Here is a 21,168-nt window from a genome sequence, read left to right as displayed (position 1 = left end):
AGAGAACAGAATTGGGCTTGTTCAGGAAACCTGCCTGTCAAGATCCCTCAGGAGATTGCTATGGGGGGCAACGGAGCCTAGAGGAGTGAGTTGATACTCAAAGGTGCCACGCTTATAGCACAAAACCAGTCTCTCCAGTGAGGTGAAACGCGAGCAGGCGTGGCAGAGGAACGGCACGGCAGCGGAACAGCTTGGCTGAATGGACCATGCTTGTCTGAACTCAAACATCCAAAAGGGAGGGTTTGGAAGGTGGATGCAGGGATGAACTACCCAGGTGACAGAAAAGGATTGCCCAGGCATGCAGGGATCAAGTTGGGAGACCAAAGCTCAGTTGGAGTTGAAATCTGCACAGGATGTGAACACCAAGAAGAATGTCCATATTTACTTTGGCAACAAAAGAAAGATGAAGAAAGATGTGGATACGCTCTTTGAGGAGCTAAGGGACCTACTTAAGCACAGCATGGAAAAAGCCGTGGTGCTCAGTGCCTTTTTTGTCTCAGTTTTGATTAGCAGGGTCTGCTCAGAGGCCTCTCAGGTTCCCTGCGCCTAGTGGCACAGTCAGGGGGAGTGAAATACTAGCCACGATGAAAGAAGACAGAGTTGGGAACTGCAGAAGCAAACTGCTCCATGGGATCAGATGGGATGCATCTGAGGGTGCTGAAGGATCTGGTTGACATTATTGCAAGGCCACTGTCTTTTGTCTTTGACAGTTTTTATCAGAGGAGATTTCCGGATGACTGGAAAAAGGCAAATGTCATGCCTTCTTGCAGGAAGGAGGATCCAGAGCATGACAGGCTGGTCAACCTAACCTTAGTTTCCAGGAAAATGACAGAGCAAAGCCTCCATAATGGCCTCCTCTGGCTTTTTCCAGGTGTGTGAAAGACAAGGTGGTGATTGGGAGCAGCCGGTTTGGATTTACCAAGGGCAAATTTTGTGCCTCGGTCATCCTGATTGCTTTCTCTGAGAGCGCTGTTTTGGTGGATGAGGGAAGAGCAGTGGATGTCGTTTACCTTGACTTCAGCAAAGCCTTTGACATGGTCTCACTTAGTATTCCCATAGAGAAAGTGGGGAGATACAAGCTGGATAAGAAGACCGCAAGGTTGGTGGAAAACTGAGCAGACTGACATCCAGTGGGTGGCCAGATTGCGGGTGGTGTTTCTCAGGGGCTGATACTGGGGCCAACACTGTTTTCACTTTTGCGTTAACAACCTGGCTGAGGGGTGGAGTGCGTTCTCAGCAGGTCTGTGGACAATACCACGTTGCTGGCAGCCTTTAACACGCTTGGCATTTGAACTGCCACTTGGAGGGACCTTGGCAAGCTGAAAAGATGGACTGAGAGAAAACGGTTTAATAAAAATTGAAACCTGCAGCCTGTGACAGAGTAATGCCATGCATCAATAAAGGCTGGGGGCCAACGGGGCCAAAAGCTATTTTAAGGAAAAGGAAATGGGGGTCCTAAGGGACAGCAAGTTGAATATGAGTCAGCATTGTGGTCTGCTGACGAAGATGGACAACTTCATCCTGGGCTGTGTTAGCAAGGGCGTAGCCTGTAGGTTTGTGGAAGTGATCTTTCGTCTTTATTTAGCACTCGTGAGACCACACCTGGAGTGCTGCTGAACACTGGAACAGGGGCCCAGAGAGGCTCTGGAATCTCCATCTTTGGAGATTTTCACAAGTCAGCAGGACCAGATCCTGAGTAACCTGATGTAACATCAACATTGGCCTTGCTTTGAGCAGGGGATCAGGCTAGAGGCCTCCAGAGGTTCCTTCTGGCCAACATAACTGTGATTTCATGTACTTTATTCCTTATGCAAGCAGCATATTTGAGGCCCCATTCTGCCACTGGAGACATTGAGGTAAAAACAAGGTAGAAATGATCAAGATTTAAAAAAAAAAAAAGGATGACTGATTCTAGCTACTCTTCCTACTTGATTGTATTTACAAAACAATTTTATAGCGCCCAAGCACTGGGAGTTTTGCCATTGTCTTGAGCAGTAAGACTGATACAGAGTTGTCACAAAAGCTCGCTACGAGGAAGGAGGTTATCTCTGGGCTGATGGACTCCTTGGTGACAGAGTGACAGTGTTTCAACTCTGATTTGAGGAACGTCCTCTTACTAAAGAAGTATAGTGGATCCCTGAGTACTTCATGTTTGAGGTTATGTTGTACAAGCGTGCATGATAGGAGTAAAAAAAAACATAGGAGGTTGCATGTAGTTCATTGGTTTTGCGTGCAGTACGTTATATATATTTGTGGCAAACTGAAAACATGTCTGTATTTATATGAGGCTTACTTGATGTTAGGCTGAACAGAAACATCACAAATTGAAAGTACTGTAAGCAAAAAAAACCCCAAGCCCCACTGAATCAGTGTTTGCTCTGTGAAATGGCTTATTCAGTTAACCGAAGACCTGAAGGCCATTCTGGGTAATGGCATGTTGTCTAAAATAATATGGTTAGCTAAAAAGTAGTACTGAAAGAGCCTGGAATACCAAACACAGTCTTAAAAACCTAACCTAAAACCTAACAAAGCCGAAGAACTGGGAGGAAGAAAATAGAAGGAAAATCTGTTAACTGATTTGTACTGGGACTCCTTAAATTGATTTCCATATTAAATTTGTAATTGTCCCTTTTATGTAGAAAATCTACACTGAGCCCAAAGAATGGGTTGAGCTGTAGCATTTGAGTCTGGAACTGACGTTGTTCTAGGTCCATATTTACATCTGAATTACTCAAATAAGAGGCTCCAGTAAGAGTTGAGAGTGTGAGTACGTTATGGCAGCCCTTCCTAAGGTCCTGCTGCATGAGGCCTTCTGCATTCTTGCTAGAGGTCTTACTCTCCCAGAGCGTGCAAATGGATCTGCCAGTACTGAGGAGCAGCTACAGCATAATCATGCCTGTTCCAGCAAAGAAGATAGCCAGCTGACCAGAGCTGAACCACCGCCATGTGCTGGTTTCACCCTGTGGCTTCTGTGTTTCTCAGTGAAAAGCAACTGAGTAGTCCTATGGTAATATAGTGCTAGCAACATGCCAGCATTTGGTCGAGTTTTGCTATATGAGAGTTTATATCAACTTTGTGTTTTCAGTCCATTTGGTTTTTAAGAAAGATAATCTCATAACTGCTAATAAGCATTGTGATAGTCGCAGGTGGTTCTATGCTACATCGTTGGTTTGGTTTGTTTCTCTTTCGCAGCAATACCTGTAGTTGAAATGAGTCACTGCATGAATACATTTGTTAATTCACAGATTATATAAAATATATCCAGTGATGATAATTGGTCATTAGTAAATGGGGAGAATAGACACAGAGTTTGAAGTGATCAGGTCAAAGTCATAGAGTGAAACCACATCTCATCGTTTTTATACCTGTTGTGCCTACGTATTTGCAGTTTACTTCTTAATGCAATTTATCAATCAGTATATGCCAACTGAGAGTTTCCTCTTGGCATTCTCCGGGTTAAGAGACAGTTAAGAGACATTTGCGGCGGTTTTGCTCCATCATCCTGGCATAAAGGTCTTGTGCTGAAGTGAGGCTGTAACCCCAGGTACTTGGAAATTCCATATCTAAGTACTGGTGGTTTTGTGGGTACATACAGCTTCTGAGAGAGGCTTTGCGAAGGTTACAAGCTGAAGTCTGTCTATGTCATCTGTGCCCTCTGACAGAAGAGGGCTGTGGGCAGGGCTGGGATTGACAGAACTGTGCAAGCACCTCTTCAGCCTTTGGCAGAACTTTTGAATTTCTTGGAGAAACATCTGTGTTTCAAGGAATTCATTCCAGCAAACGTGAGGTTTTCTGAAGAGGGAAAAGCATACCTGACGTGGATTCAGAGTAGCGAGTAGAGTTTTTAAGAGAGACATCCTGCTTTAGGAAAGGTTTACTGGTTTCTGTCTGGGCAGGACTTAGGAGAAGAAGCTTGAGGCCCTAACAAATTGATTTCTAAAACCAACAAACCAAAAAATACCCCACTTCAGAAAACTGTTTTCTGCTTTAAGATGAAGTTCAGTTCATAAATTTTGTTCTATAGAGTGTACTTTATAGAAAGCAAACAATGTGAATGTACGTAATACATACAAATATCTGGTGCCTGGACTGGCAGTGTTGTCCATCTAATGTTCGTACATGCTTATCCTCTCCCTTCCCTATTGCAGGAACCTTATGCAGTAATTTTCACAGCATGATGAGACCTTCTTTGTAGGAAAATATTTAGTCATTTTGTTTACTTTAGAATAATTTAAAGGTCAAGAAACAGTGTTATATACAGTTCCTAAGAAACACAATTGGATTTACAGTGATGACCGATCTTATAAATCAAAACTTTATAGTTAAAATGCCACCTGGGAACTATATACAAAGACTATTCTAGAAGTATGAGAAATACAGATTTGTGTGAACTTACATATTTTATGTTTTGTTAAAAAATATATTTTTCACACTTTTTTGTTAGAAGTGGAACTCAAAATGAGAACATACAAAATTTGGAAACATCTGTGCACCAAGTTACAATTAATATTAACAATCTTCAAAAGTCCACCAGAGAAAGCAGTGTATCCAACTGAAGAATTAAATTAATACAGCTACCCAGTTGTGCTCTTTAACTGAAAGCAATACAGAAAATGAATTGCCTAAACATGTATAATCTCCTGTTTGAGATCTGGCAGCAAAAGGGAAAAAAGCTTATAGAACTGAAGCACAAGTGATACATCATAAGAACTCCTTACAAGAAGCTTACGACAGTTTAGTATCTACACAATCTCTTTAACAAATGGGATTTCCACTGATTATTTACAGATTTCAATGCTGTTATCATTTCATCCAGTCTTTCTATGAGACTTTGCTTATGTAAACAAGGATTAGTTGGCAAAGTTAATTATGGTAAAAGAAAAATGATGGTTAAACTTGGGAAGAAAATGTCATCTAGAGAATATGTTTGCTGCGTTCTACTCGCAGATGCTAAGACAGTATTGATTAGGACCTCAGATATTCCCAAAAGGTCTTTTCTGGAGGTTGCTGTACATGGTAGAGAGATACAAACTAACTTCAGAACCATTAAGATGGGTACCAGAGGAGGGCTAATTGCAGTAGCATAAAATAATTTGCATTTCCAAGGAGGGTGTAATAAAAGAAAACAAGGTGTCCAGCTCTACACAGTGTTCCCATATCACATGGATTAGCAGATCTGTTCCACGTGGGAAACGTTTGTTCTCTAAACAGTCACTTTTCTCTTGGAGGCAGTCGTTCACATGTCATGCGCTTAAGAGTTGCTATTGATTTCAACGGGAAATAGGAATGAACTGGAGTTTTGGGGGTGAACAGAGCTACTCCTATCCAGTTCTTGCCCACTACTGTTTAGAGGCATTTCAATGGGCTTAATCAGAAAGTCAAAGTAGTAACTTAATTCCACATCAGAAGAGGCAGTACAGTTGTGGGTTGCTGTGGTCTTGCAACAAGGCAGAGAGCTACGTTTTCCAAGGTTGCACACTTCGATGATTAAGCCAAAAACCCTTGCATATTTTGACTCCATTTCAGGTTACCTACAGACTTTCCTGTTGAGATCTATTGGACTGAAGTGACTTGTGCAAAAAGTACAGCTGAGAAGGAGTGCAGGAGTGTATAAGCGTCTTACTGTGCTGTATACACGTAATCACTGCACGTACCCACTGCAGGAACCGCCTGGCATCTCAACGGGTGCTTGATCTGATTAAGAACACAATCAGGACTACACTTCATTATTAAAGGCTTCCTGAAATTGTTGAAAGAAAATTAGCTATCTCCATCCATACACATGACATAATGACATGAATGTGCTGTTTGAGATGGGTTCTTACACGGCTGTCGGGAGGGCACTAGTCAGTCACACTCTCAGATGTGCGTGATTAAAAGAGACACGTCTAGACTTCGTGAAAAACATTTTCTAGATGAGTAGTTAGAAGAATTAGAAATATATTTGCTATAAAAAAAATAGGTGATTAATCTGTATTTTAGAGATGTAATCTATCTAAGCCTGGTGTGATTGAAATGGGATTTTTTTAAATTCTTTTTGAATGTGCTTGAAAAGTCACGTTTGCAAAGTGTGTTCTGATTCCAGCAACTCTGGTGTAGATCAGAGAATTGGTGGAAAGCTTTTCAGATTATCATTAAATTTATACACTAAAAGGCAAACCCCATTAAATTTGTCATTTTTGATGGATGTGTGTGTTTAACCTTCAAAGGTGGAGATCCCTCAAGGAAACTATTCCAGTGCTGTGTTAGCCTTACCACTAACTTCCCAAAAAGTTAACAGGATTCTTCTGTGCTGGAATTTAAACCTGTTATTTTCACTCTTGCCTGCCACTCACGTGGAGTACAGATGATTCCTTTTCTCATTCCAGAGCTATATATGTATCTAAAGATTGCTATCCTCTTTGCAAACTTAATTTTCTTCTTCAGGTTAAACTTTAACAGTCTTTTTAATCTTTCCTCATAAGCAGTATCTTCCTGTACTCCAGTTACCATCGTTGCTTCTTTAGGCTCTGCTTAGTGGCCCACACCTTCAGGGTAAGACGTGGAAGGTCTTGTCCAAAACAAGACATGCACTGCTTAGACCATCCTCCTTCCCATACACTCCAGTTTGAGTTTGCTGGCACTCTTCTGGGAGAGGGATTCACTGGATTCACACACAGTAAAGTCATCAAGAACTTGGAATTATTTAACATCCCTTGAAATGAAAAAGGAATTGTGTAACACTGCCTTGCTATAACTTAGCATTGTTTTCAGTGGATTACTTGGTGTGGAGTGAGTGCCATCTGGAGGTTAGGAAACACAGAGATCTATATGCTTTCATGCCGAAAAACAAAATCCCTATGCTTTATAAATGAAATGTTCTTACATGAATAGGAGCTTGAGCCTAACAGATACTGAGCATCTGCCACTCCGTATAGTCTGTGACCCGTAGCAAGAGTTGAGGCTGCTCAGTATGTCTCTGGTAAGGCATGCTAGTGTAATGACTTTTCAGTATTACGCAATCACCAATAAATATTTAGCCTCTGAGTGGCCTCTGCAGTTTTTGGAAGCAGCTCTGGACGACACAGGGACAAGGAAAGGTTTGGTCTGCTCTCTCCTCTCCCTCTTTTAGATGTTGGAAGACAAATCAGTTCCTGGTGCAGTTTTCTGCTCAGAAGAGAGATCAGAAGGCATTTTGGCTGAACAAGAAGTTGTCTTTTTTGAAAAGTAGGTTCCCATTTGGCGTGTCTGAACGCAGTTGTCCACCAGAACTCATGTCTGCACAGAGTGGAATCAGACCTCCTCGCCTGGGCTGGTTGCAGGATGTGGTCATCCTTCTTCTCTAGGTAGCTTAGCTGTCATCTTGAAAGCCTTAATCCTCCACTTCTCACTGCGTTGAGGAAGCCAGGAGGAGAACTGCTTGGTGCCATGACTTCAGTGAGTGGGATTTGGCTCTTCTTTCCACAGTGTCTTTAGGGTTTTCCAGACACCACATGGATGTTGACAGTGATCACGCTGGTCCATACCACTCTTGTGCTTTTGAACTGCCTTCTGCTGTTGAAGTCTAATTGTAAAAATAGCCTTAGTTGCAAAGCATAAGTATACACATCTCCACCTCAGTCTGGTGAGGGATTGCAGCCTGCTGTATCAAGGCAATGCTAATGGCTTCTATGTTATCTGCACCTAGGGCTGAGCATAGCCCTACAGAAGCTACATACGGTTCAAAAGGCAGATAATGTATGTACAGTCCATCCTCTACTGCTTTTTCTCTACAGAACAGCAGGTCATAAAGTTTGCATCTATGTAATGAAGATGCACTAGTGAACAGACTTTAAGTATTGTGTTGATTTAGCTTGATGATGGTTTCCCTGGGCAACCACAGATTTTAGGAGCTATGAACCAGTTAAATTCAAGGTCAATGATCCTAAGTGTAAGAGAGGTTGTTGAGCTAATGCCCTTCAGAGCAAAATGTGAAAGCTTGCTTCCTTGTCAATGAGTTTCCATCAACTAAACCAGAAAAGAAGAGTAAGAGAGGGGAATTTGAGAGCAGTAAATCTAAAGTCAGAAAAATGGAAACTTGTGTGAAAAAAAATCAGTTCTCCCTCCCTCAGCAGGGCAGGGTGAAAAAGCACAGAACACATCTCACGTGCCTTAAATTTTATTCTTTAGAGCAAGCTTAAACATGCAGATGACAGAGGTTGATGAATCCTTGGCTAACTACATGAAATGCAATGAGGTGCTGCATTTTATTGGGCTGACTTTCAGAACTGAAAATATGTTGTTGGGACTCATCTGAGCGGGTCTCCATTAATTGTTTATTTTCAGGAGATAAAAATTCATGAAGAAATTGTCTTTTGGCTGTAATCTTTCTGATGTTAGTTGCAACCTTACTGTAGACGTGCATGGGAAGACGGATGAGATCTGTCATGCTAACTCTCTGTATATGGCCCAGTCACCCCAAATACAAAGAGGATTGTCTCCTACAGCATTGTTGGACAACATCCATCTTTGCTCTTGAAATAAAATCCATGCTAGACAGTAGCATTGGTCTCTCTGAGAAAAAGACTGAGGAATTTTTTTACACGCCGTGGAGTCTGTTGGCTAGAACCGTTCAACCTGCTTTGTTACTGTTCTATTTTTACTGAAGCACTAGGAAGGCTGGAGCTCACCCTCAAGTTTCCTCTTTCGTGTTCCACTATTGAAGAAGTAATCCATGTTTACCAGAGCCCTGCCAAGTTCAGAGTCCATTCGACTGCCAATCATTTGGTTGGTTGAGTTGGGAACTTTGCTTGAGAACACAGGCATATAGTTTGGCAGTGGCTTCTGCTCCTTTTTATTACCCTGGATGAGAAAAAGGCCATTAATAAGTTTTCAGAATTACATCCATCACTTGTTACAAAACTACAAGTTACTGAGATTTCTTATAATATCACCACTTTTGCTTTTGAAATTAGAATTTGAATGTACTTTAAAATGTCATACTGAAGGTACATGAAAGAGCTGAAGAAATAAAGTAGAACAATTGTTTTTTCCTGTCATCTTATGTGGGAATAGGATAACAGAGGGAAATGAATAATTTTCAAGTGTGTTGAATAAAGTGTCAGCTGGGACAAAAATTAGCTTGCTCTGGAATGGTCATGGTGGGAGGTTTTTTGTTTCTTTTTTAGTAAGTGGCTTGGATTTCAGCATGATGACATCTTACAAATTTTCTCGCAGGAAGTTGGTTCTTCTAGCACTTGTCTTTCTATGGAGTTGTTAATATTGAAACAGATTGAGCACACACACACGTGCTGTATTTCTTTGTGGCGTAGGTAGCAGATGAAAGGCACTTCACTTCTTTTTTATTTTTCCTAAAGATTTTAGTCTTAAAGTATTTGCCGATTATGCCTAAGTATGCTTCAATTTGAAACACTACCCTAGCTCAAATTGACGAAAACTAAAAAGAGCCTGGATTACTGTTGAATGTTTGTTCAAAACTTACCATTTGGTCATAGTCCTTTAGGAAGCTCCAGTTCTGGTACCTTGGAATAGAAGTAAAAAATGCAGTGTAAAATTTTCTCTCTTTAAATAAAATACTGATATTGGTCATATTTGAATGCCTACTTAACTTCTCAATTTGATACTTACAGCCCAGATCTTACACCTGCAAACTCTTTGTACTGAAACCTGTCTTTTCTGTGCTGAAGCCCAGGGCTTTCCTTATTCTCACATACAGCTCATGCTATATGAGCAGTGGGGTTTTTTTGCTAAAGGAAGATGAGGATAACATGTCCACAGGGTATTCCTTGTGCAAATGCAGATAGATTAGCAAAGTCCCGAGTCACTCTAGCAAACTTTTGTCCCATGCCTTGAGCAAGACACAGCTTCTTACTTTTTAAATGACCAGTATTCTGCCAGCAGAAGTCCCTGGTAGGAATTTCCAGAGCCATACTTCCTGCAGGCAAACACCCACGGGAGTATTTTATGCAGCTAGGCAGCTGTGCTAGGAGCAAATTGAGTCAGAAGACCTGAGTTTTGTTCTTCAGCTCTGTTCTATACCTGGTGTGGGGCTACAGGGCAAGTCCTTTGATTTTCTGTCCTTTGCTTTGCTCGTCTGCGCAGCACAGCCACGTACCATGTGGAGCTGGGAGCACTGGATTTCTGTGCTGCATTTTTTTATCTTGCTATGCCAGCCGCTATTTGAATGTATCAGATTTGGGTGTTATTGGATGGTGCCAATTACTGAGAAATGCTTGGGTCTCCAAGCCATGACTATGTACCCCTGGGGGCAGGCACAGAGAGTCCCTCCTGCTGCCTTAGCTAGGGAATGGGCATGGAACATGAGGGGCCCCTTTGGGAAGAGTTTGAGGACACAACATTGGCCACCACGGCCTTGGCTTTGCGTGAGTCAGAGAGTCCTGGCCGTCAGCCTTTCCCTCAGGTATAAAGGAGCCAGACAGGAGTGCAAATGTGTCTCTGGGGAAGCTGTGATTTGTGTCTCCTCCAGAAGGCCGAGGAGGACAGGGATTTTCAGATCGTTTCTTTTCCCATTCTAAAAAATCCTGAGTGATGTCCTTCTTTCTCCTCCCTTTCCTTTAGCTTGGCTAGCGCACAGTCGGAACTGGATCTGATTTTACTTTTGCCAAGGATATTCTTCTAATAGGCATGCTCATGCTGTGTACTGAAGTATGAACGTAAACACTTATTCAAGATACGTAGCAGAGACAGGGAGGATCTTAATTTCAGGTTCCTTCAGGTCACTGGCGTATACACAGTCAAAGCTTAGGTTGTATGTGTGCAGTTCAATCTGAAACACTCTGACAATGGGGCGTGTTCAGTAGATTTACAGATTGGGAATACAAAATCACGGTTTGGCAGAACACTCTGTTCAGCTTCCATTTCAGCCATTTCCAAGAATATGAGAAGAGGTGATAATATCAGTGTGTCTGCAATAAATTATAAAGGTTGGCACATTTGTATCTTCGTTGTGGAAATCTCTGTAAAGCTAAAAGATACTTAGCATGCAACTCTTTGCATCTTTTTTCAGCTTAAACCCAGCATGCCAGGAGATACTAGCATAGATGTTGTCCAGTGAAGGGAAAGAGAGAGAATATAATCTTAGAAAGGAAGGTGTTAGGGTCTGATCCAAAGTCCCTGCAGAAGATTTCCTTTGCTAGTGTAGGCTTTGGATCAAGCCCTAAGACTGTCAGGGAGCATCAGTACCGTTGTCAAGAAGAGGCATGAAATGGAACAAGTGGCTTACCAGATTTTCCTTCCTTTCTGTTCAGCCTCCACAGCCTCTCTCCAGATCCTATCCTGTTGAACCTGGTCCTGCTGCAGTGCTGCCTGCTCGGCTGCCCGGGCCCGAGTAGCCGGTTGTGCAACGACAGCTCTTCTGGGTTGGGTGCTGCCGAGAGACACAGATGGAGCTGAGGCTGGTTGCCCCACAGGTGTGGTTGCTGGTTGCCAAGACCTAACCAAGTTATTTCTCCTGAATCCAGAACGCTTTCCCCGCTTGTCCATTTCGAGACTTATTGTATCCCCAGTGTTGTTACGTATATTGATACCTGCAATTATTTGCAGTTTCAAAGCTCTTTCTCTCCTAGCATTTTCTTTTAGCTGCTGATTTGGAGTGCTTTCAGAAAAGTAACGCGCACGGTAGCACTGACAGGCAGTGCTTGGCACTGTTTTACTTCCCTCATTTAATGCTCATTTCCTACCGCTTTATGGTGCTTCGTTGCTTTAACGCTGAAGGAGTTTTCATGGTAACAGCAATTTTGTAAGAAATGACTGTTACTGAAAGCCATCGGATCTCCAGCTTTAACCAGCAAACTCTCAGTTTAGGAGGCGATTACTGCTGCTTGCAGCTGAGACCACCCTCTATTAAAAATCCTCGGAACAATAAAGTCTGGTTTAGTAGCGAAGGGTGCTGTGATGGTTGCTGCTGAGTATATCAGGAGGACTTTTGTTGTGGTTATGTGGCAGAAGCAAAGTCTCCTGAAAGCTGCTGGTTCCCCTGGTGTGTTTACTGTCTCCCTTGGAAACAAGTCTGACTTGTGAATATTCACCAGAAAGGGGGCAGCCACCCAACTGGACAGCTGCTGGGGCCTTGAACTCTATGTGGGGCAGAGCTTGTTTGTTTAAAATAAGGTATTTCAATCAATCTGTGCTTTGAAAGCTCTTTCTTTTCAGATTTTAAAAAAATAGCAGCCAGAGATCATCAAAAGTCCCTTTTAAGTACTTAGAAATTTCTGCAGAAGGTATTAAGCAACTATGAGAAGTAGTTTTTAAGTAACTTTAAAGGGTTATTAGTATACAAAGTGAGAATTTTCAAAACGGTGTCCAAAATGTCAGTGTTTGTCTTTACAGTCAGGCTGTTGGGCTTTTGTGGTATGAAGTCACTTCCACAAGTATTTGTGACCTTGCAGGAAAATGGAGTATTTTAAGTATAAATTTCCTCTGAAATTCTTGACTGACTTGTTTTTGAGTAGTGTGGATTAGCTCCAGATGAATTCTAGCCTCTTGCTTCATCTTCCTGGTAAATGAACTTTGAATCTACTTTTTTTAGGGGGTTTTTGGCAAACTTACTTGCAGTATTGGGAAATACATACTGAATTTGGCAAATAATTTATTTTAAAATAGTTATAACTATACAACAATCCAAACATTTCATGTAGACATATTTGAGCAAGAAATACTTCTATATTTGGAAAAATCATTCTGACTTTGCAGAATAACGTAACTTAAGAGGAGGTAAACACCTCAAGTCACATTGTTTGCTTTGGGTTTGAATGACATTTTAGTAGACTGTTTGTTTGTTTGCTTGTTTTTCTGAGATAATTGAAACCTAAACAGTGTTTTTCATCTCTTTCAGCCAAAAAGCAAAAAAAGTCATGTATTCACACAGCATTATCATGAGCTGAAGAAACGAACTGTTTGCCAACCTGGCTGGATAGTTGTCTCTGTTCCTCTCGTAGAATCTACTTATCCTGCTGCATTCATTCCAGGGTCCTCTCCAAGTTGGAGTGTGTGCAGCTGGTTGGAGAATGGGGTTTTATCAGCATCTGACTGCTTTAAAAGGAAGCTGAGTCACATTTGGAAGACCCAATGCTCCTGATCAGGTCAGGAAAGAATCATGATGGGAAGTCTGTTCCTGTGCATGGAACACTTTTTAATTCTTGTTTACAAAGTTCTTGTGTTATTTTAATTCTAATCTTTCCTTCAAGTCAATTTCTGCAAATTAAACATCATAATAAATTATAAATGGCCATGGAGCTGAGTGCATAGCTTCCAAATGACTCCTCGTAGCCACTGAATAAACTGGATGAAAAGATTACAAGCAGGTCTTTCGAGTCTATGCCATTGAGTGGTGTCCGCAAAGATGCAGGGCCATGAAGTACCTCTCAGAACATCTTACTGGAAGTAAGTGAAGTGATAGGTTAAAGCCAAATCTGTTGGTCTGAGACCCCACAACCTTAGACAAGAAGGAAGTCTTAAGTGTTTAGGACTTCTTTAGGCTTTAAACAAAAGTAAGCTATGACTTAATACATGCAGGTATTGGACACTTCAGTGTTCAGGCCATTTCTCTGGAAATAATAGAAGGGAGTGGGATCGTGGCTGTTTAAGTAAGTTGGGTTTTAAAAAATATTGTAATGATATGACTTTAAAATGTAGCTGCTGTTCCAAAAACAGATCACTAAGAGCTGATATTTTGAAAATGATCCCATTTTCTGTTGGGACCAGAAGTCATTAAGGGAGTGATTATGGACCGTTAAAGGACGTCAAGTGTTCTATGTGCAAGGATGAGTGCAAGGATGTTATTTTGGACGTTACTTTAGATTCCTTACCGGATATACTAGTAGCCCATTTAGGCCTTTTACTAGATTAACAGCTCAGCAGAACTGCTGCAGATACTGAACTGTTTCCCCTCATATTACCAGCTGCCAGTTTAGCATTTTATTTGTTCATTACAACTTGGGGCATTTAAGCAGGGGCGCTCATTCGAATTGGTACGACTGATTTACTGTGCACTTCTTTTCATCCTGTAGTAGAATAGATTGGTGTTTATTGTGGCTTCATGCGAGGCTTCATGCCATATGCGTCTATCTAAATTGATTATGGCGTCTTTATTTTTTCTGTTTGGGGATGTGAAACTTGAAGAAAGTTTTGAGTGTCACTGTAGGAGATGGTGCCTTTGCTTAGGATTTTGTTTTGGGATTAGTTTATCCGACAAGCATGTTGGTGCCCACCATTCTGAGGAAGAACTTGACGGAGGTTAATCTTTTGTTGTTGCCAGTCAAGTGATGATATGTACTATGAATTCATCTGTGAAAAATATGTGAGTTTCTTTCCCCTGTGAAAGGAAAAAATGTCTAGAGAGGCTTTTTATGGAGGAAAAAGTTCAGTTGTTTAGACAAACCATTTTTATTTGACCACAAGAGGGTATTGCAGTATCAGTTATGCAAGACTTGAGCTAATGTTTGACTTTATATGCACTGCCTTATTTTTAAAATACACGTTTCTGGAAATTGATTATTTATACTAAGCAGGAGTTAAGAAAATTAGGTTTTGTATGCCAGTATTTGATGTCCTGGTACAGAGGCAATTTCTGAACTGTTTTTTCTAAAAACGGTTTTGTTTTTTATAGTAACAAGCTTCTTGAAGCATGAGAAGTTCTCATTGATTTCACTGGAAGAAAGGGACTGAAGAGGCTTATTCCAAAACACTGAAAAATGTAATGGAAATTGCTTGGTTAAATGCGAGAATACAACAGTTACAGAAGGGAAATCATAACAGGAGATGAACGTGTTGCTGCTTTCGTTGGAAGTGCATGTTGGTCCAGGATGGATGCTGTCAAAGTCAGCGAGACTGATCTGATTTTCCCATGTGGTCCTACTTGCAGGAATAAGGTTGAAATTTTTTTTAGCTCGTTTGTGTTTCCCAGATTTCCCCTTTACATCCAAGTCTTCTACAGTATTTTCTAGCAGTTTTTTCCTAAGTCAATACTGTGTTGGGATACTTTGCTTCAAAAGTTATGTCTTCTAAACTTTAAGGACAGTGCTGCCAAATGTTCATGCTATGTTTTGTATAGTTCAGACCTTGGAAGAGGGAGCTAGAAGGATTTCTGGATTCTCACACTCCTAGATCTGCTGCTCAATGTAGGAGAAGACACATGGTATGCCTACCTGTCTCTCAATAAGCCCACCTGTCAAAGCAGAAGGAACGCAGTCATATCAAATTGTTTGCGAAGAAAAAATTTACAAGGGGTCTGATAGTGATTTGGTGGACAGGAAAGCAATTTTCATATGAGAAAGTTTGTGTTTGTAAGATATTGCAGGGATTTAAGGCACACACACATTTAAAAACACAGGTGCAGTGTCTATGTCATGTTTGAATAAGAGGCAGGAGGAAGGTCATCAGCTGGAGGAGAAGGAAGCTCTAGACACCAGCTTTTCAGAGCAGATGACCATTTGGAATATCTCTGCCATTTCACGTATGGGATGGAGACCCCCATGTAAATCTTCCGGTATGAGCAGTGTCGCCTGCCTCTGAGTAGTGACATTTGTGTTGTCATCATCACCTGCCTCAAATGAAACAAGATCAGTCAAGTCAGTCAAGACTGCAGGTTGGAATTGGTCACGGTGGCGGTTAGCAGAGCAGAGTGTGAGATGATCGGTGAGAGGACACTGAGCACCCAGCGGAGAAGTAACGGATGGCAGAGCATTGCTGCGGTGCTTTCTCACCGGCCCTGGATGCTAACCGGCAAGGGTCCTAGAAAGCCTGGAAGCGACAGATCCTGCCAATCTGTGACTTGATCTGGCAGGAGCAGGGGGCCTTGAGTCACTGCATGCAGCCAAAATGGGACTGAATCCTGCAAACCGCCAGTTTGGAGTAAAACCCCTTCTAAACAAAGAAAACGTAGCGAGTTCATTAAGGGCCTCATTTTTTAAGTTTTGCTGTATCTTTGATACAAAAATATAAACTTCTTTCTTGTCATAATGGAGTTCTGCCGAGAGAGCCTGGCAAGTTGAGCGTCTGTTGCGTCGGCAGCGCACAAATATCACTGAAGGGAATGTCTGCTTCCAGTGACACAGAGTCTGACACTTCAAAATAAAATCAAAGCTGTAACGCAGACTGTAAGAAATCTGTTGTGATTTTTTTTGTCCCCTTCTTTTAATACAAATTCCAGTGTTCCAAAATATGTTAGCTACTGATATGCAGTTTGCTTTATTTGAAACAAAAATTATTTCTTTGAAAAAAAAATAAATTATTGAATATTAAACAGCAGCTATTCCATATAATATGCAGGCCTGTTGTGTTAGAGTCTTCTGCTTAAACCTGCCGCCTGAGCAAGACGATGGGATTTCGGGGAGGGACCACTGCAGGGCTGGTGTGTGAGTAGGGATGTTTGGAAGTATCTGGTTTGAGGAGAAAGAACTATAAGAAGTGTTCCTCACTGTCTGAGTCTTACGAATGTTTTCAGTTGGTATTTCACATAATTTCGGTCTTAGGGGAGGCTAGATCCTCTCGAGAAGTGCAATATTGCGTGGACAACCGAAGTTGTGTTTGTTCATCGGAGTTGTTCAAGTCACATCCTCACCACGGCAGGGAGCTCTGGTGACTGCATAGTGGAGCCTGGCTTTATTGTCTTCATCCTCGCTGTTTTCTTGCACAGTTCATTAACAGGTCTGAGAGAATTTCAGTGTATAAAGTGATTAAGTACTTCTGAAAAGGTTGTGCTTCGTACTGCTTAAGTACCTAAGGCAGCAGTTTGCCCTCTGAAGTCTGGCATAGCCCTGCTTTTCTGCGCTCCCGTAGTGTGCAGCTGTTAATAGTATCAGCTTACAGGTCAGCGTAGAACAGCTGAGGAGAAGCTGCTTCACAAATACTAGAGATGCAGTTTTCTCCCTCTGCTGCCTGGGGCACTGTAATACTTACAGAAGCATTTTGTCCCGTGAATTACAATATTCCAGGTGTATATCACTATATATTTCAATGCTCAAGACGCTGTTATTTTTTGGATTATTCTTTGTTTCTTAGCTATTTCGTCCAGCAGCTAAGAGTCTATTTGTTGATCTGCACTTTAATACACTAAATGTTTCATCTACCATCTACCGAATACCGTCATCACCGTATTCAGAAAGGACAGGAACTTTCTGTTTTGATGTGAGATACCAAACATTTTCTGCTGCAGGTTAGGCAAAGTTTTCAAATTAGGGTGCCGGATATTGGTTTTAAATTGTGTCTCTGGCTATTAAATGAAAGGGACCTGTTTTTTCAAACTTTCTTGACCTTTGCAAGTCCTGTTGGCTGAGAATTGAGCTACTTCCTTTTCATTTTTTTCAAGGTAAGTGTCAGAGTCTAAAATTGGGAAGCCTTGTCTGAACATGTCAATCACAAGCTTTATCTGTTTTTCAGCAAAGCTTTTAGCATCTTCATTGCAGCTTTCCATTAGTAGGTTTCCTTCTTAAATGTAGAAGCTGGTGTTAAATCACACTTCAGGCTGGTGTTTGGCCAACTCTGACTGTTGGGGATTAGAAGGAAGTTCTTCCTAAAGGCAGGATGCTCCCATAACTGGATGTAGGGTGTTTTATGCATAGCCTTTTCTTTGATACACTACAACCTGGTGGCAAGTTACCTGAGATCACAGGAGAATTCGGGTTTGAAGGGACCTCAGGAGGTCTCCAGCCTGACCTGCTCCTCAGAGAAGAGTCAGCTCTGACACCAGACCAGCCGCTCAAGGCTTTGTGCCATCGGTCTTGAAAGCCACCAAGGATGGAGACTGAACAACCTTTTTGGGCAACGAATGTCACTGTTTGGCTAGCCTCCTGATGAAGAAGTTTTGCCTTATATACAGTCAGAACCTCTCTTGTTTGAACTTGTGCCAATTTTATTTCATCCTCCCACTGGGTACCGCTGTAAGCAGCCTGGCTGTGTCTTTCCAATAGTCCAAAGTCTCTCCTTGCAGGTACTGGGAGACTTCTCCGGGGTCTCCCCACAGCCTTCCCTGCTCCAGGCTGAGCAGGATTTGATCACTGGTCGCATTACCTGTGCTACGCAGATTTGTCAGATGTTTACCTAACTCACTCCGTTCTCCGTCCCTGCCCGATTTGACCACATAACACTCATGCTCGATGAGACAGATGCCCCATGAGACCTAGAAAAGAAAGTAACAGAGTGTACTGGGAGAGCACAGTCCGTTTTGCCGTTCTTTTCTTGGATCACCTGCACTGCTCCCTGGTTCAGCTCAGCCTTATTCCTTCTACGGTTGTAGAGAGCTGCTTTGTTTTGCTATGGAGCTGGAAACTTTTGCTCCCTGAAGAAATGGACAGCCAGAACAATGTGAAATCCTCCTGCATGTATTTGGAGCTTTGTATTTTTAGCTCAATTGTGCAACAGTTTACATGTGAATACTCAAACAGTAAGGCAAAAATGAAAGGAAAACAGCTGCGTCCCGAGACCTTGTGGCCAGAGCAGCCAAACAGACTTTGAACAGCTTTCAGACCGGACTTTTATTATACCAGATGCTTCATTAAAGATCCTGCTGTGGTTTAATGAAGAGAATGAGAGCCTGGCTCTCGGGATAGGCTATGTTACAGTTTTCAGGACAGGTCCCAGTTTTTAGGAAAGCTTTTCCTTAGGTTACTGCTTAAGTTTAGAAAGCTTTCAAAGGAGCAGACAGCTATGCAATTAAAGATACAGTTGCAGAATTAGGATAAAATCCTAATTCCTTACAACTGACCACTTAGTGAAAAAAGGGCAAGACTTTGTCCTACTTTTTGTGTGAATTATGCACATAATCTGCACACATGCAGTATGATGATTATGTATCTCTTTAAAAATCCATCTTTGATCACAACGCTGACAGAAGTGCACCTGCCAGCCGCTGCCATTTACACATCATAAAAAACTTCAGTTTTCAGATTGCGGAAAATTGTTCACCTGTTCAACCTGAAATATTCATTTTGAAATACAGTGAGATCAGTGAATCTTTGATGAATGAGAAGCAGGGTTTCCAAAATGCTTCCAGGATTTGGAGTCCCAGGACAGAGAGCAGAGTAAAACCAGCAGCCTAACAGCATGGAGAACCCTGTGTCAGGTGAGGTCTCCTACAGCTTTCAGCATTCCTGCTGCTGAAGAGCAGGAATCTCAAAGCTCTGCGATACTGGGCTACCCGCATCCTTGGTTTCTGGTCAGACCATTCAAGGCTTCCATATGTTTTTTAAAAGAGTGGAAAAGACAGCAACCAAGATAGGGATATTCAGATGTGCTTTTTCATTCTCGATGATCTGCTGCAGCATTCCAGGTCATTGGTAGTTTAAATCATGAAGAGAGCATGCTGCAAGTCTTGGTTCTTGTCTGCTGGGCATGCTAAGGATCCTTTAAATGTATTCTAAATTGTTTAAGATTGACTAACCTGTGCAAAATTAGTTGGATCAGTTGAGTTAGTCACAGACAGAGGCATCTACTGCCATGTAGAAAGTCCTAGGATACTTGAGAAATCCATGCAGGGCCAGCAGATCCATAGCAAATCTGCAGGAGACCCATGTCTTTCTACGACAGCAGGAGGGAAAGGCAGGAACATCTGTCTGTCAGATTGCACTGGGTGACTATGGGTGCCTCAATCTTCACCTCTGACATACGGTTAAGTGTGTTTTTCAAGCAAGTCTCCCAGTCATCTCTACGTACTGTATTTTGGGTTGTGCCACAGGGTGGTCTTGGGACACGCAGGCTGTGGGGACTGCTGGGTTGCTGCTGGGGAGGCTGAGCTGCCCCCGCTCTCCAGCTGCTCGTGGGCTTTAGTGCTGAGGACCAGGAAAGAGCAGGCAGCCCCTGGCCCGCAGGGTGGATTAAACGTCCCTGTGAGTCCTTAACAACAGTCGGCTTCACTCCACGGCCCCACACTGCCTGCTGTTGTAGGTATGTTCCCTACACCTCCATTACCTGTAAGGATGGTGGAGATACCCCCGTAGTGTCTTACATGCAGGTGTTGAAAATGAGATTTCTTAATAGGAGAGAAAGGTATAACTACACCTATGCTAAGAAAATAGTGCCTGGCCCCGCTCTCTGGGTGGGAATTGGAAGCATTCCCCACCTTAGTGGAAGAACTTTATTATTAAGTGATTGCATTATATTGCATGATATTTTCTGTTACTGATCTGCTGTTTAAAAAGGGACTTACCCAGGAGTAAAGGGAGAAGCTGGGTGGGGGACTTTGTAGGAAAATAACTTGAATTTCCAGTCTTGTGCTAGAGGAGAGTATGTGTTTTTTCTCTATTTGAGATGGTTTTTATTCCTAATTCCAGCCATTTTTCTTTCATAAGAGTTTTGTTTATATACTCGAACCTGACAATTGGAGGATTAAGGATGTGTTTGGACTGATTTTTGCAAGTCTGATTATGCAAACCACCTATGCCGTTAGCATAAAACAAAAAGCAGAAACTTTCTTATGCTTGTAGTTCCAGCGGGAGAGCAGTTCACAGGAGCTAGAAGTTTTGCTGGTGAATGAGAATGTCCATTTTGGAAATAGCCTGCACTAGCTCCCTAGTTATAATGGTGCCACGCCCTTGCAAAAGGCTAATTTAGGGATTTTGCAAGAAGCCTCTCTTGTGCTGTATCTGTTTGCCCTTTGCCTGTTCCCATTCCTCCAGGGCCTCATTAACTTGCCGTAATGTGACTGTTCACCTGGGCGGCATACCTTAACTTGCACAAACCTACCGTTTTGCAAGAGGACTAGAAAACAGCAACAGTGAAAGCAGACTTTTCAAACTGCTGCTTCTTTTTAAAGCTTTCCTCACAAAATACAGATTAAAATACCATTTTTAACTTAAAAAGAACATCTTGCTTTTCTGCCTACCTTTGTTTATGGTGAGCGTTCCAATTCATTTCCTTCGAATAAGGACTCCTCAGTGCCATGATGTGTGACGGCTGCTTTACTTCATATGTTCTGTTTTATGGACTCCACTATTGGTACGGTTGTTAGCTGGGAGAAGTAAATAGACTTTGAGCAAAAGATCACACCATAGCAACCCTCCGCTTCTGTTTACAGTTCAAATAAACGTCTGTGCCCTGCAAATTTATGGCCTGAGGAATTTTCTAAACCAGTACGCTAATTGGTTTAATAACAAAAGGATTAATGCAGATAAGTTGAAGACAAATTTGCGCGCAATATTTAAATGGTGAATAATTTTATTTTTTTACAAGCTGCCA

The 21,168-nt window shown here is 42.0% G+C and overlaps 1 protein-coding gene across 2 annotated transcripts; it reads right to left on the bottom strand.

Moving 5' to 3' along the window:
* Nucleotides 1–8,140: 8,140 nt before the first annotated feature.
* C3H2orf50 (chromosome 3 C2orf50 homolog) lies at nucleotides 8,141–20,887 on the bottom strand. 2 transcript variants are annotated; one of them, XM_054196466.1, is made up of 4 exons: nucleotides 20,816–20,887; nucleotides 11,222–11,365; nucleotides 9,461–9,500; nucleotides 8,141–8,820 (listed from the first exon to the last, which is right to left on the bottom strand). In XM_054196466.1, exons 1-4 carry the CDS (start codon nucleotides 20,872–20,874, stop codon nucleotides 8,629–8,631), a joined length of 435 nt encoding a protein of 144 aa, XP_054052441.1. In that variant the 5' UTR covers nucleotides 20,875–20,887; the 3' UTR covers nucleotides 8,141–8,628. The 2 variants fall into 2 exon arrangements, with proteins under 2 accessions (XP_054052441.1, XP_054052440.1); XM_054196465.1 differs by lacking the exon at nucleotides 20,816–20,887 and having other exon boundaries at nucleotides 11,222–11,508.
* Between the last annotated feature and the right edge of the window lie 281 nt (nucleotides 20,888–21,168).

This window comes from Rissa tridactyla, chromosome 3 (assembly GCF_028500815.1).
Source record: "Rissa tridactyla isolate bRisTri1 chromosome 3, bRisTri1.patW.cur.20221130, whole genome shotgun sequence".
Lineage (NCBI taxonomy): Eukaryota > Metazoa > Chordata > Aves > Charadriiformes > Laridae > Rissa > Rissa tridactyla.
Note: the sequence above shows the minus strand (reverse complement) of the source record. Positions and strands in the feature narration are given on the sequence as shown.